The sequence below is a fragment of the Pyricularia pennisetigena genome, chromosome 2 (assembly GCF_004337985.1).
Source record: "Pyricularia pennisetigena strain Br36 chromosome 2, whole genome shotgun sequence".
NCBI lineage: Eukaryota > Fungi > Ascomycota > Sordariomycetes > Magnaporthales > Pyriculariaceae > Pyricularia > Pyricularia pennisetigena.
In genome coordinates, this window is record NC_043741.1 from 6110056 (window position 1) to 6124853 (window position 14798).

At 52.0% G+C, this 14798-nt stretch overlaps 5 protein-coding genes across 5 annotated transcripts; 3 read left to right on the forward strand and 2 right to left on the reverse strand.

Annotated features, from left to right (window-relative positions):
• Nucleotides 1-800: 800 nt before the first annotated feature.
• On the forward strand, nucleotides 801-6069 carry PpBr36_01716 (uncharacterized protein; the record flags this gene model as incomplete). The annotated part of the gene is made up of 6 exons (XM_029888900.1): nucleotides 801-1257; nucleotides 1324-4312; nucleotides 4384-4723; nucleotides 4803-5301; nucleotides 5361-5743; nucleotides 5821-6069. 6 exons carry the CDS (start codon nucleotides 801-803, stop codon nucleotides 6067-6069), a joined length of 4917 nt encoding a protein of 1638 aa, XP_029752020.1.
• Nucleotides 6070-6440: 371 nt separating this feature from the next.
• On the forward strand, nucleotides 6441-7468 carry PpBr36_01717 (uncharacterized protein; the record flags this gene model as incomplete). Its single annotated transcript, XM_029888901.1, has 3 exons — nucleotides 6441-6463; nucleotides 6651-6964; nucleotides 7101-7468. 3 exons carry the CDS (start codon nucleotides 6441-6443, stop codon nucleotides 7466-7468), a joined length of 705 nt encoding a protein of 234 aa, XP_029752019.1.
• A 314-nt stretch (nucleotides 7469-7782) lies between these two features.
• PpBr36_01718 (uncharacterized protein) lies at nucleotides 7783-8996 on the reverse strand (the record flags this gene model as incomplete). Its single annotated transcript, XM_029888902.1, has 7 exons — nucleotides 7783-7991; nucleotides 8045-8085; nucleotides 8146-8155; nucleotides 8224-8598; nucleotides 8687-8697; nucleotides 8761-8900; nucleotides 8982-8996. 7 exons carry the CDS (start codon nucleotides 8994-8996, stop codon nucleotides 7783-7785), a joined length of 801 nt encoding a protein of 266 aa, XP_029752022.1.
• Nucleotides 8997-10071: 1075 nt separating this feature from the next.
• On the forward strand, nucleotides 10072-12730 carry PpBr36_01719 (uncharacterized protein; the record flags this gene model as incomplete). Its single annotated transcript, XM_029888903.1, has 3 exons — nucleotides 10072-10131; nucleotides 10193-10363; nucleotides 10463-12730. The coding sequence occupies 3 exons, from the start codon at nucleotides 10072-10074 to the stop codon at nucleotides 12728-12730; spliced, it is 2499 nt and encodes an 832-aa protein (XP_029752021.1).
• Nucleotides 12731-13545: 815 nt separating this feature from the next.
• On the reverse strand, nucleotides 13546-14020 carry PpBr36_01720 (uncharacterized protein; the record flags this gene model as incomplete). Its single annotated transcript, XM_029888904.1, has 2 exons — nucleotides 13546-13694; nucleotides 13843-14020. Coding segments are annotated over 2 exons (327 nt in total), but the record flags the coding sequence as incomplete, so codon positions are not given.
• Nucleotides 14021-14798: the final 778 nt, after the last annotated feature.

Below are 14798 nucleotides of genomic sequence, written 5' to 3' on the forward strand. Positions count from 1 at the left end.
TTTCGTCTGTAATATTTTCCTAGGTTCAGCGAATCTCGAGATGTCACGTCTTGACTGATGTTTGGACATGCTGATCACGTATGTGCCTGGTACCTGCATCCATTGTCCATTATTTGTGCAATCTGAGTTGTGTAGCAAGTATATACCCGCTCTAACACCCTAGAATAGATACCTCCAAAACCCCGAGGGGCTTCAATTGCATGAGGTCCACTTCTGTCAGGCGATAACGAATTTAGAAACATGGCGGACCCCACATTCAGTCAGTCAAACTCAGTGAACGTCACTCTTTCGCTTGCCTTTATCGATTGGCGTAGTTAGTCGTCCAAAGCTCCAAGTGTTCAGAAAGTTCCGTCCAGCTTAGGCAATAAGCAACATGTTCGTGTGTGTTGTCATGAGCGCATAAAGACTACGCTATTGATTCATCCTTTGGCATTTTGTTTGGCTTTTTCTTCTTATTCTTCGTGTCCTGTGCATATAGAAGCACAGGTGGCTTTGACTTTTATTGCATTGATTCTTGGTCGTCTTTCTGCAGCACAACAGATCTCGACTCGGAAGTAGCGCCAATCTTCCTTTCGCGCGCACACAAGTACACGCACATACACCCACAGTGTTTGTGCGAAGAAGAATATCCGGTCCCGAATTGAATGGATTTTGAATATAACTGACCGTCCACCCACGCGTCTTTTTCCTTTCCAACCTCGGATTCGAGAAGGAAACAGGGTGCAAAGAGGAGGACCATCCTCGCGACCGCTAGCAAACAACACACCCGGCATACTCCCGAATAACCTGCGACGCGCAGGATGAGCCGCGATGCGCCTGTGCCGAGAATCATGGAGCCGGACACTGTAGAGGCGCTGTCGTCGCGCCGGCTAGCTGCACAAGCAGCGCGGATGCAGTACCGCAACCGCCCCGTCTCGGTCGCAGTCCACCCGGTTTCGCTGGTTATATCCGAGTGCATCTCCATCACTTCGGCCATTCAGAAATATGCGCGGTCCCAGCACTCGTCCGTCTCTGCCATCCTGGGCGGTACGCCCAACCCGGTACAGCTCGGTCCGCCCTCGCCGGGGTTGAGGATGAGCCGCGGCGGCAAGGACGGAGCAACTAGGGGCGCTGGAGGAAAGGGAATTCTGGGCGACGCGAACGAGTTCGGGCCGGCCAACCGATGGGGCTTGAGGGGCAAAAAGGGGAAGAGCATGGCTGACAACCCCCTGATATCAGGGTTTGCAAGACTACGCAATGAGCTTGCTGGCGTCAAAGGTAAGGTGTAGCGTTGACATCAGGAAGGATCATACGAGACAAGATGACTGACAAAATGCTATCCAGACATTCACGAGTTCGACTCCCTAACTCTTCTATACCCGTTCCTCCAAATCATTCAGACAAAGGGAACAGCCGCCCCGATTACGATCCTGGCATTGCGAGCCATCCGAAAGTTCCTTGCCTATGGCTTCATATCACCTGAGTCTCCGCGCTTTGCCCTAGCCATGCAATCTCTCTCGGCTGCCATCACCCACTGTCAGTTTGACATCAGTGATTCGGCTCAGGAGGAGGTGGTTCTCTTGATGATATTGCACCTCATGGAAGATATGCTGTCGGGACCTGGTGGAGACATACTGAGCGACGAGAGTGTATGCGATATGATGGGCCGGGGTTTGACCATTTGCTCCCGCGCAAGATTCTCCGAGGTCCTCAGACGCACCGCCGAAGACACCATGATTCGCATGTGTCAAATTATCTTTGAAGATTTGAAGCACTTGGAGGAAGAAGCTGGGGAAGAGAGCGACGCTCTCGATAGAAAGACCAACGGCGACATGGACAACGTCAAGATGGACCCTGCAGCGGACGGTACCGCTGTCCCAAAGTTGGCTCAGCCAGTCCTCTCTGCAGACCCGCGACCTTCGGATAGTTTTGAGAAATCTAGAAGTGATGGCGAATCTGTCTCAGCTGTCGTTGCAGACGGTGCAACCGTGGAGACAACACCGCTGCTTGATACGACTATCCACAATGAGGGCACCGCAGGCGCGACAGATCCAGCATCAGAAACCACTCAACGGGCAGACCAAAGTGGGACGGAAGGACTGACAGGAGAGACAGATGCTAGTCGCCCAAGCACAAGCACGACAGCCTCTGAACGCAGCGAGGAAACAGAATCTGTTGACCTGAGGCCCTACTCCTTACCGTCTGTCAGAGAGCTATTTCGGGTTCTCGTCAATTTCCTTGATCCGAACGACCGGAAACAGCCAGATGCTATGAAAGTGATGGCTCTGCGCATCATCCACGTGGCGCTGGAAGTTGCCGGCCCATCAATCGCTAGACATCCCGCACTGGCGACCATTGCCGAGGATCGCCTCTGCTGTTTTCTCTTTCAGCTTGTTCGATCTGACAACATGGTTATTCTACAAGAATCCTTGATCGTTGCGGGAACTTTACTGTCCACCTGCCGCGGTGTTCTCAAGTTGCAGCAGGAACTATACCTCTCATATCTCGTTGCCTGCCTTCATCCCGCGGTCGAAATCCCCAAGGAAGCCAACATTGACCCATCACTGTACGCTGGCATCCCACAGTCACCGAAGCTTGTTAAGCCAGCAGCCTCTCAACAGCCACCAAGCAGCGGTAGGTCCACGCCTGTGCCCATCAAGGACCGACAAAAACTAGGTCTGGAAGGCGGCGCGCGGAAGCCAGATGCCAGGCAAGCCATGGTTGAGAACATTGGGGTCTTGGCTAGAGTACCGACATTCATGGTTGAGTTGTTCGTCAACTATGACTGTGATGAAAACCGCGCTGATTTGTGCGAGGACATGATCGGCTTGCTCTCACGCAATGCACTTCCCGACTCGGCGACGTGGAGTACTACGAGTGTACCTCCGCTCTGCCTGGATGCTCTCTTGCGTTTCATATCGTTCATAGCTGAACGGTTGGACGAGCCTGCAAACCACGAAGGATTTCCTCACCCCGCAGCGCTGAGAGAACAAAGGAGGAAAAAACGCATCATTATCCGTGGAACCGGCAAATTCAACGAGAGCCCTAAGGGAGGCTTGGCATACTTGCAGGACAAGGGCATCATTAAGGATATCAAGGATAACAGAGAAGTCGCCCATTTCCTCAGAAGCACGACGAGGGTGTCCAAGGCCGTTCTGGGAGAGTTTTTGGCCAAAAAGGGGAACGAGGGCCTTCTCAACGAGTTTCTTGATACGTTCGACTTTAGTGGCAAGCGTGTTGACGAGGCACTGCGACAGATGCTTGAGACGTTCCGTTTGCCCGGCGAATCGGCTCTGATCGAGAGAATCGTCCAGATATTCTGCAAGAAGTACTACAGCAACGCAAATCAGGATGTGGCGGACGAAGACGCGGTATACGTGCTAAGTTATGCCATCATTATGCTCAACACCGATCAGCACAATCCAAACCTCAAATCGGAGAAGCGTATGACATGCGAGAACTTTGCCCGCAATCTCCGTGGCACAAACGGCGGCAAAGACTTTGCCCCTGAGTACTTGCAGGCCATTTTCGAGGCCATCAAGTACAACGAGATCATTCTTCCCGATGAGCATGACAACAAGCATGCATTTGACTATGCCTGGAGAGAACTTCTCTCCAAGACCGAGTCGGCCGGCCCTCTCATTGAGTGCAATACAAACATTTACGATGCCGATATGTTTGCAGCCACGTGGAAGCCGATAGTTGCGACTCTATCATATGTATTCATGTCCGCTACAGACGATACCGTATTTGGCAGGGTCGTCGCTGGCTTTGACGAGTGTGCCCGTATTGCCTCGGCATACGGTATAACGGAAGCCCACGACCAAATCATCTACTGCTTGAGTCACATGACGACCCTGGGCAACGAGACTCTGGCCAACACCAGTCTGAACACAGAGGTCCAGGTTTCTGGCAACAGCGTCATGGTCAGCGAACTGGCCGTCAAGCTAGGCCGCGATTTCCGGGCGCAGCTAGCCACCCTGGTTCTTTTCCGTGTTCTTCGCCAGAGCGAGCATGTTGTGAGGAAGAGCTGGAGATATATCATCCGTATATGGCTGAACTTATTCGTCAACTCGCTCATCCCACCCTTCTTTTCGAACGATCCAGAGCGGTTGGCAGGCTTGCCGCCAATCCCACTGCAAAGCCCATCACAGGTCATCAACCGTGGGGCAAAGCAGAACGACGCAGGGTTCTTCTCAGCCTTCACTTCGTACATCTCTAGCTACGCTGCCGATGATCCACCGGAGCCTTCGGACGAGGAGCTAGAGAGCACACTATGCACTGTTGACTGTGTGAACTCATGCCACATGGGCGACGTCTTTGCCAACGTCAAGTATGTATACTTTACTCCCCTTTCTGCTCTTGCGCTCGCTTCCACGAGCAATCACGCTAATACGAAGACAGCAATCTTTCGGGCGAGGCCCTAGAAACCTTGGTAGACTCTTTGATAGGCGAGATTCCCGAAGACAGCGGGATTGTGATCACAGTTAAGGCCGAGAACATTCCCCCGACGTCGCCTGCCAATGGACCGAAACCTCACGATGCGCCCAAATATGACCCGGCCATGGTCTATATCATGGAATTTTGCACGGTTCTCGCGCTACGCGACGATGAATCCATGAAGCTCATCGGGAAGCGGGTCGTAGATGCATTGCAGGCTGTCCTCCGGGATGCGTCACGCTACAGCCCCGTGCTCGTGGGCAGAACATCATTCTACCTTTTCAAGCTGCTCCATGCCAGCTATGTATGTCTTATTCCCAGCGATGTCAACTTCGCCATCCTCTTTTTGCGTTTCTCAAGGTCGCTGACAAGTCTCCTCTCAGGACTATGACTTTGTTCGCCCACCAGTGCTTCTCCATGCCGTGTCGAGCTTTCCCAAAGATACATTGATCAAGTGCGCTCAGATTGTTCTACGGGGAATTAAGTTTTGCATAGAGAAGCCTGGTCCGTTGAGGAACGAAGTCATGACATCTCCAGACTTTTGGGCAATCATGGGCACTCTGGCTGGCAACGCAGAGGTTGCTCCGATTGTCTTCGAAATCTTGGAGAGCGGTGTTAGCGGCTCGCCCCCAGCCATCATTGCAGACAACTACCGCCCTGCGATAGCGCTGCTCAACCAGTTTGCAAACGCTGCCAATGTCGGTGCCATCGCTGAGCAGAGGACAGCAGACCGGAGGCAGCGTAAGCCGCGGCCCGCCAAGCCTGAGAAAGCGAGCGAGAATGCTGTTGTTCAGCGTGGCATCAAAGCTATCAACCTCATATATGGCATGACCTCTCGCATACCTCACCTTATGAAACAGTCGCACTTGGAGAAGAACGAAGGTTAGTACCTGTATCAAAACAGGCCAATAGGGATCTGAAGAGACTAACAGTTTTAAAAGCATGGTCCGCCTACTGGCTGCCAATTTTTGAGGCCCTGACGGCGCAGTGTACAAATCCGTGCCGAGAGGTCCGTCAACTGGCCTTCTCCTCGCTGCAAAGGTCACTACTTTCGCCAGACATCACGTCAAGTGACCACCACGAATGGACCTCGATATTTGGAGAGGTTCTATTCCCTCTCATCCTACGACTGTTGAAGCCCGAGGTTTTTTCCACGGATCGTGACGGCATGAGTGAGACGAGAGTGCAGGCAGCCTCTTTACTTTGCAAGGTGTTTCTACAGTACCTTGTTCAACTGTCCGAGTGGGACGGAATGCTTGATCTTTGGCTCAAGATCATTGACATTATGGATCGTCTGATGAACAGCGGTCAAGGGGACAGTTTGGTAAGCTCGAATCAAAGGCTCCTTGATGAAGCTTGTTTGCGCCCAATTTACTAACAGGTTGTCTTTCACACCATCAGGAGGAGGCAGTTCCGGAGAACCTCAAGAACGTGCTGCTCTTCATGTCCAGTAGCGGGATCCTTGTTCCTCCCAGTAGTGATTCCTCAAAGGAGAAGCTCTGGGTTGAAACCTGGAAGCGGATAGATCGGTTCCTGCCAGAGCTGCGAAACGACCTTGCATTAGACCAGCCCAGCATTGGAGAGGCCAATGAAACCGCGCCGCCTCCGGCCCCAGTACCGGTAGAAAAGGAAGCAGGGAAAAAGGATTGATGCCTGCTTAGAAAAGACAATGCAGAGATGTTTTCTGTAATGAAGGTGGACATATACAAAATATAACGTGTACATTTGCTGTAATAGATTGAAGTTGGAATCAAATAATGCAAGGCATCGCCTTCATCCACCTTTGGTATCCACTTTTATTTCCGGATGGATTGGTCCATCCCTCTTTAAAGCTGCGTGGCTGGAAACCCAAAGTCAACAGCGGGTGGGGCATAGAATCATTTATGAGTCGCGACTCTTTTTCTCGGTGCAATCCCCTTCTGCATCCCGTCTCAATTCTCCAAATACAGCCCCGAAGAACTGGAAAAACCACCTTCTGTCAATTAACATCATTCATCAGGCGGAGAAAATCTTGCACAGCCATGTCAGAAGCTCCGATTGCCACGTATGTGTCATTGCACTCCGACACTGCGTCAGGTATTTGGTAGACAAAAAGACGGAGTGGAGGAAATAGGAATATTCCCGAGTTCACTAAACTCAGGCCATGGAAAAAAGGAAGCTGACTTACAGGACAAAAAAAAAACACCCAACTTTCACCGGGGCTCCTTGGGTGATTTTTTTTTTTTTTGTAGTGTCTATGTCCGCAACCTCGAGGAGCGCGTCAAGCCCGACGTGCTCAAGGAGACGCTGACCACAATATTCTCCGAGTACGGCAACATCATCGACATTGTGGCCAAGACCAACCTCAAGGCCAAGGGCCAGGCCTTTGTTGTCTTTGACGACCCGGCCTCGGCCCAGCGCGCCATAGAAGAGGTCCAGGGCTTTGAGATCTTTGAGAAGCCCATCCACCTGGCCCTGGCCCGCACGCGGTCCGACGCCACCGTCAAGGCCCACGGGTCCGAGGAGGATCTCGAGGCTCACAAGAGGAGACGTATCGCCGAGATGGGTATGTTTATTTCTTCTTCCTCTTTTTTTTTTTTTTTTTTTTTTTTTTTTGTCGTGTAAAAAGGTTCTTTGTTCCACTTAGATTTCCCTAAACTAACTCGATCCTTTTTCTTTTCCTTTTTCTTGGGACAAAAAAGACAAGAAAAAGGCTGCCGAGGCCGCAGCGGCCCAGACGCAGCTCAAGGACAGAGCCAACAAGCCCGGCCGCGGCCTCAAGGCTACGGGTCCGGCTGGTGCGGCGCCCACGGTCCCGGACGAGTATCTGCCGCCCAACAAGATCTTGTTCGTGCAGCATCTCCCCGAGGACTTCGACGTCGAAAAGCTCACGACCGTGTTTGGCCGGTTCGATGGCTTCCGCGAGGTGCGTCTCGTGCCTGGTCGGCGCGGAATCGCCTTCGTCGAGTACGACGGCGAGGCGGGTGCCATTGCCGCCAAGGAAAACACGGCCGGCATGCCGCTCGGGGCGGAGGGGAAGCCCGTCAAGGTCACGTACCAGAGGCAGTAAAGGAGGAATTAGATATAGCACAGCATATCAACGAGCTATATTTCCATTCTCAGTTATTGTTCGGCCAGATACAATGCGTTCGTTATATTTACGATTTAATGACATGCCGCCCGCTTGTCTGCTTCGGCTAGCGTAGGTATGAGCTACTATAGAACAATAACAATGATAACCAAGGGGTGAATGCGTTCATTTTGAGTGACTGGAGTCTCATGTCTTTCCTCATCAGGCTGCTTTTGCTTTTGCTGTTGCTTTTGCCATGTAGACAAACGGCATTCACGGGTGGTTCGTAGGATGAATGTGGTTGTTGGAATAAATCAGAATATGACATCTTCCTCGTCCTCATTGCCGAGTATGTCTGAGGGACCCTCGGACTCCTTCGGCACGTCTCCGCGTTCTGCCTGCTCGGCCTTTCTGGCGGCCATCTCCTTGTCCGCCTCCTCGTTATCTCTTTGTTTCTTGCCTGCGACCTTTTTGAGTCTGTAAAACTCTTCACGATCAAGCTCGTCGAGCTCGGAGTTGATATCTGACTGAGAGTTAGTGGCTTTCGTAGGCAGTCGGGCCCTATTTTGAGCTTACATTTAATGGTGTTCTCAGTCCGAGGAATGATGACATGTTCGCTTCAAAGTGTTAGTTCATATACACGCCGGAATGGGTTGGTACCAGTAGTTACGGCTTACATGGCGTTGACTATAATTTCGTCAGCATATTGTTCAAGTAGCAAAATCATTTCCACATAGAAAAGGGGCAAAGCTTACCTCTTCGGTTGACAACCTTGATGACTTCGTCGAGGATGACAAACGCCGTCTGTAGACTTGCCAGCTCGACGAGAGCCTCAACCGCCCTGGCGTACGTCTCACGGCACCTCTGCACTTGCTGTCCGCCCTTGCCCAGTCCCGTCATGGCAAAGTCGTTGCTCCCTTCATCGACATAGCTCTCAAAGGCTGGCAACAGCACACCAGAGACGTTCTCCTGCTTGGCGCGGATCCGGAAGCGAGCCGACTTTGCCGACTCCTGCACTGTGTAGCCAATGTCGCCGCCGACAGCGTATGTCACCTCGGCCAAGGAGAAAGCTGCGATCTGCATCACCCGCCCCATCTTCCGTTTTGCCTCATCGATTCGCTTGGTGATTTCTAGCCCAGAGAGAGTAGCTCGTCAGTCACCAAGCTATGGGGTCGAGATCGGGGTCGCCTTGCATGGAAAGGGATGCTGTCATCATACCTCGGAAGCGCCTATAAGAAAAGCAGAATACCTGTGTTAGCTAATCCTGGCCGGCAAGTCATATAGAGGTAGACGGCATGGTGATGAGAAGGGGGACTCGCTTTGTGAGGGCTTCACTCTTGCGCTTCAATAGACTGTGACCGGTTTCAGCTCCCTTGAGCTTCGCCTTCATAATACCCAGCGACTGCCGGGTCGGAAAGACAGCTTCACGCTCCTATGTATTGCTTGGTGAGCTTCATGGCCTCAACTATGATGAGGGGGTGGAGGACGATAGCTTGGGCAGGGCGTTCCTTACTCCTGCGCCAGACATCGCGAATGATGTTTCGAGGACAGCTTGTAAGCTTTACTAGAAATATGAACTGCGTAGTTGACACAGAATACAGCTGTCTAGCAGCCAATTGTTTGATAGGTGGATGGCGGGGACTGCAATTGCGTGATGTTGGTCAATAGGGAGGTCGCCGAGCTATTGCCGTGACGTCTGTCGGAGCTGCTGTCTAGGGCGGGATGGGTTCAAACGGCTCCGTAATCCGGGCTGGGATTGGATTTGGCTGGTGAGTGGCTGGACCTTGAGTGGATACGCAGCTAAGGATGGCCAGTGTGGCGCTTGCTGCCCAATTTGTGCCAAGGCAAGCACCAGACGGTTGCTGGGGTTTCTAGCGGCCGGCTATTGCACTATTCAAATCTCGTAGCTAGAACAGGGGCTTGAATTGCGATCACTGATCCAGATTAAGCAGCGGGAGGCTCGCAAGAAGGCGAAACTTGCCAGCAGATATTTTAGCTTGAGTTTATAACAATCGATAATACTACAAGATAGATGCAACGGGTTTTCTGAGACATTGGAAGGCTTCTAGAGGCTGCCTCCCCATGCTGTTGTCTCTCTTGTAGTGTGCATAATCATGTACCGTCAAGGTACATGGGTCACGCCGGAGTCAGGTGTATCAGCCCTAGCGCTGGCCCAAGCTGAGCGGTAACGGCAAAGTATCTTTTTTCGTGCGACGGTACCCGCTCGGGCGCGCCGGTAAATATGGAGAATTGCGCATGAATTTCGGGCTGCCAACAAGGACAACCAAAGAACGCTACCGAAAAAAGAAACGCGGTTTTCTCAGTGCTGCGAGCTCAGGCACTTTGTTGACATTGAGACTTCCCCACGACAACGACGCCCGCCCTCTTGGGTGCCTACAGCCAGTCGATAATCGAGATCGATCAACCGCACTGGCTGCTCAAAAACAAAACCCAAATCGATCGTGATGGTTTGACGACGGGCGCGAACAAATATAAAATCACATATCCCCTCCCTGCCAACCTTTGGCGCACGATCGCTCGCTCGTACCAGCTCGTTTGTCGCACTTCTCCCGGCCTGGCCGTCGCCGGCCAATACCTTCGAGATGTCTCCCGCGGCAGCGCTCGCAAACGGCCCTGTTCGGCAGCCGGACTTGCATCTGGTGGTATGTGGTTATCCTTTCGGGCAATCTGAGACCCGAACGCTGACTTGACATTCTTCTTCAGACCGACGATGATTTTGTCTACGAACAAGACATCCAGCGGAGTCCAGGCAGCACGAAACCGTGGCTGGCATATATTAGCTACAAGATTCAGCATGGGACGATTGAGGAGCAAGCCTTTGTGCTCGAAAGGGCTTGCATACAACTTCCCCGATCCTACAAACTTTGGAAGATGGTACGTCGACTTGCCATGTCTCACGCGCCCTATAGGGCCAAACTGAACCCTATCTTGACTTTGCTGTGCAGAAACGACTGATCGCTGATGTCCTTGTAGTACCTTAACTTCCGCACAAAACACATCGCGAAGCTCAATGCCGCCATCTTTGCAGCCGAATATCGCAAGGTCAACTCGCTGTTCGAACGTGCTCTCATCCTACTCAACAAGATGCCACGGATATGGGAAATGTATCTGAAGTTTCTCATCAAGCAGCCTCTCGTTACACTTACCCGGCGCACTTTTGACCGGGCTCTACGCGCCCTTCCCCTAACGCAGCACAACCGGATATGGGCGCTATACCTGCCATTCGCCAACTCGGCTGCAGGGCCGACAGCGGTGAAAATATGGCGTCGCTACATGCAGGTGCATCCCGAGGACGCTGAGGACTTTATAGAACTCCTTTACCAAGTTGGCTATTACACAGAAGCTGCGAGGAAGTACATCGACGTGCTCAACAACCCACGTTTCACCAGCAAGCACGGCAAGGGTCACTTTGAATTGTGGAGCGAGATGGTCGAGCTGCTTGTGGAGCATGCTACCGAGGTCGAGGTGGGCTATGAGACGGGAATTGACGTTGAGCGCATCATCCGGAGTGGCATCGAACGATTTGCCGACCAAAGAGGCAAGTTGTGGGTCGGCCTGGCGACTTATTGGATCAGGAGGGGAAGCTTTGAGCGCGCACGAGACGTGTTTGAAGAAGGCATTACGACCGTTATGACCGTCCGCGACTTTACTCTCGTTTTTGACTCGTATGCTGAATTTGAGGAGTCCGTCATTGGAGCGATGATGGAAGTGGCCGGCCAAAGGGCCGAGAAAGGCGTTGTCGATGAGGCTGCCGACTTTGATCTGGACATCCGCATGATGCGCTTCGAGCATTTGATGGACCGAAGGCCATTCCTGTTGAACGACGTTCTCTTACGCCAGAATCCCAACAATGTCAATGAGTGGGAGAAGCGGGTTGCCCTCTGGGGCGACAACCACAACGAGGTGGTCAACACATATACCAATGCGATCGCTGCGGTCCAGCCTAAAAAAGCCAGCGGACCGTTTCATCAGCTTTGGGCAAACTACGCCAAATTCTACGAACGAGGTGGCGACCTGCGGAGCGCAAGGATCATCATGGAGAAGGCCGTCAAGGTGCCCTTCAAGTCGGTCGTGGAGCTGGCTGACATGTGGATTGAATGGGCCGAGATGGAGCTTCGGAACGACAATTTTGAGGAGGCGGTCCGCATCATGGCCAAGGCGGTACAGGCGCCGAAGAGATCAACTGTTGACTACTTTGACGAGACTCTGACACCACAGCAGCGAGTGCACAAGAGCTGGAAGTTGTGGAGCTTTTATGTCGACTTGGTCGAGAGCGTGGGCACCCTTGAGGACACCAAAAAGGTCTACGAGCGCATCTTTGAGTTGCGCATCGCCACGCCGCAGACCGTGGTCAACTACGCAAACTTGCTGGAGGAACACAAGTACTACGAGGAGTCGTTCAAGATCTACGAGCGCGGGCTGGACCTGTTCAGCTACCCAGTCGCGTTTGAGCTCTGGAACATGTACCTCACCAAAGCAGTGGATCGCAAGATCAGCATAGAGAGGCTGCGTGATCTTTTCGAGCAGGCCGTCGAAGGATGCCCGCCCAAATTTGCCAAGATCATCTACCTTATGTATGGCAACCTCGAGGAGGAACGAGGTCTGGCGAGGCATGCAATGAGGATATACGAAAGGGCGACGAGGGCAGTGTCAGACGAAGACAGGGCCGACATGTTCAACTTTTACATCACCAAGTCGGCATCCAACTTCGGCCTCCCTTCGACGCGGCAAATATACGAACGGGCGATCGCCGCCTTGCCTGACGACGAGGCACGCGACATGTGCCTCAAGTTTGCCGACATGGAGAAGCGGCTGGGCGAGATCGACCGGGCACGCGCCATCTACGGGCACGCGTCGCAGTTCTGCGACCCACGAACCACGCCAGCCTTTTGGACCAAGTGGGAGCAGTTTGAGGTGCAGCACGGCAACGAGGACACGTTCAAGGAGATGCTGCGAATCAAGCGCGCGGTCCAGGCCAAATACAACACGGACGTCAACTTTATCGCCTCGCAGGCGCTTGCGCGCAGCCAGCAGCAGAGGCAGGCAAACGGACACGGCAACGGCACCGAGAACGGCGACGACGGCGTCGTCGACGCCATGGAGGCCCTCGAGCGCCAGGCCCGCGCGCCGGCCGGCTTCGTCGCGGCAACCGAGGGGAACATCAAGGGCGACGCGGCTACGGCGAAGACTGCCGTCACGGCAAATCCCGACGCAATAGATATTGATGATATGGAGGATTGAGTTCCAAGACTTCCCTTTGTTTTTCTTCTTTCTTAAGTTTCGGAGGAATGGCATACTGAGACGGGAGCACTTCCAGCTTGCTGTCCTATCAGATCAAAGGGTCGCAACAACAAAACTCCCTATGACAGGCTTGGGCCTGCAAATCAGGATCTCATAACAGCTTTTGTGTGGTCATATTTCATTTCATTTTATTTTCTCTTGGTGTTTGGGCACGTTGAAAACAGATGGGGGCTGTTTGCTATTCGAAATGTTTTCACTAGGTCGATCAACGAAGTGACGCCAGATGGAGAAACGGTATTCTTGTATGGTGTTTTTTTTTTTTTTTTTTTTTCTTAGTCTTTTTTTTTTACCCCGTTTGTCAACCCAACCAACCATGCATGTATCTTTTATTAATTTTTTTCTAGCGATTACTCGGCACAGGGACATAGTCGTACCAGCATACTCAATATAAGTACCTAGGAAAACGTCCACTTAGTCTGGGAATAGTGTTGAATATGTTGGATAAATTGTGGTTTATGACTTTTGGATGATGAAACACGACGGTCATCCTCGTGATGTTCAGACATTCAAAGGAGGGACGGACCGAATGCTCCGCTACGTCCAGTAAAAGGCATCAGCCTTAACATGCCAACCACGATGATATGTTTTCTTGAACAAACCACTTATGTCTTTTGAGTTCCTGTTCAAATTAAAATAACGAGTCATGTCAGGCATATGGCCTGCGGCAATATCATTTTCCTAGCACCTAGAGATTACGAGCGATACCACTGCGTCTAGTGCGACACTGGGTATATCGACATCTTGTTTCTTTCTCTTTACTTCTTCTCACCATAACCCTTCTCGGCATGTGTCTCATGGAACTTGTGCTGTGTGTTCCTGTCTACATGACCATCGCGCGAGCCGGGCGTCGAGTAGATGGAGCCCTTGCGCTTCTGGAAGCGGCTCGGGGGTACCTTGGAGGCATCTAACACGATTGCGATGATTTTGTCAACATGTCAGCCGAGTTCTCTGGGGCAGGGGCATAGGAAGCGAAAATTCCGGTTGAACCCAGGTCCAAATAGATTTCTTTGGGTTTCAAGGGAAGAAGAACATAAAGAAAGCAGTGTGCTTACCCCATTCATCGCTCTGACGCCTGTCATGGAAGGCGTCGTTGAAGGGCGCACCGGCGTCCTTGGGCGCCATGTCCTGCAGGCCGGGAGCCTGTTGGATCGGAGAACTACCCTGGCCGCCTTGGGCAGTGGCGGTACTACCGGCAGTGTTGGGATCTAGAATCAAAGCCCAGCAGTTAAGACTGTCAGAGCATGAACGAATCGAATTTCCACATGGGGGGGGGTTTGATCGCTAATGGGCCCGTGAAAAACATACCTGTCATAGTCATGATTGAGTCTTTTTCTTTTCCCTTTCTCTCTCTTTTGCCCTTCGTTTCTTGAGGTCGGAGAGGGTCTGGTCCTAAGTTTTTCTTCTGAATTGATTGGATGAGAAGATTGGTTTACTGGTCTAGAGTTGTCGTGGAATTGGTTTTTGAAACTGATGTCGAGTCCTTAAATATGATCGAACGGGCACGAGGGGTTAAAAATAGAGTTTAGGATATGAGAGCATGGATGATTTTAAGATGCTTTTTTTTTTTTTTGTTGAAGGTAGCTAGCCAGGGTGCTTTAGTAGTAGTAGTAGTAGTAGTAAGTCAGCTCGTGACAGGCTGTTGTACATTTTCGTACAAAGATGGGATGCATGGGATTCCCCTTTGGTCAACAAATTCCGGGACGGCGTCATCGTGAAGGGGGCAATCGCGGGGAAAAGAGGAAAACAAAGAAAAACGAAGCTCTAGCTAGGAACGTATGCCAGACAGGAATGACGGCGTGCAGACGATCAGCCACCCTACGACGTAATGAACCCCATCGTGATGTGTGTGTGTGTGTGTGTGTGTGTGTGTGTTGAAGGTGGCAGTGTTAAGAGTTACCTAGGTTCACTAGGTAAATCACCAAAGTCACAATACCCATTTATTGCCAAGGCCGAGCGAGAGAGTTGCGGTTTCCCCCCCTCTCGAGTTGGGAGCTACGCAGCTTGGCAG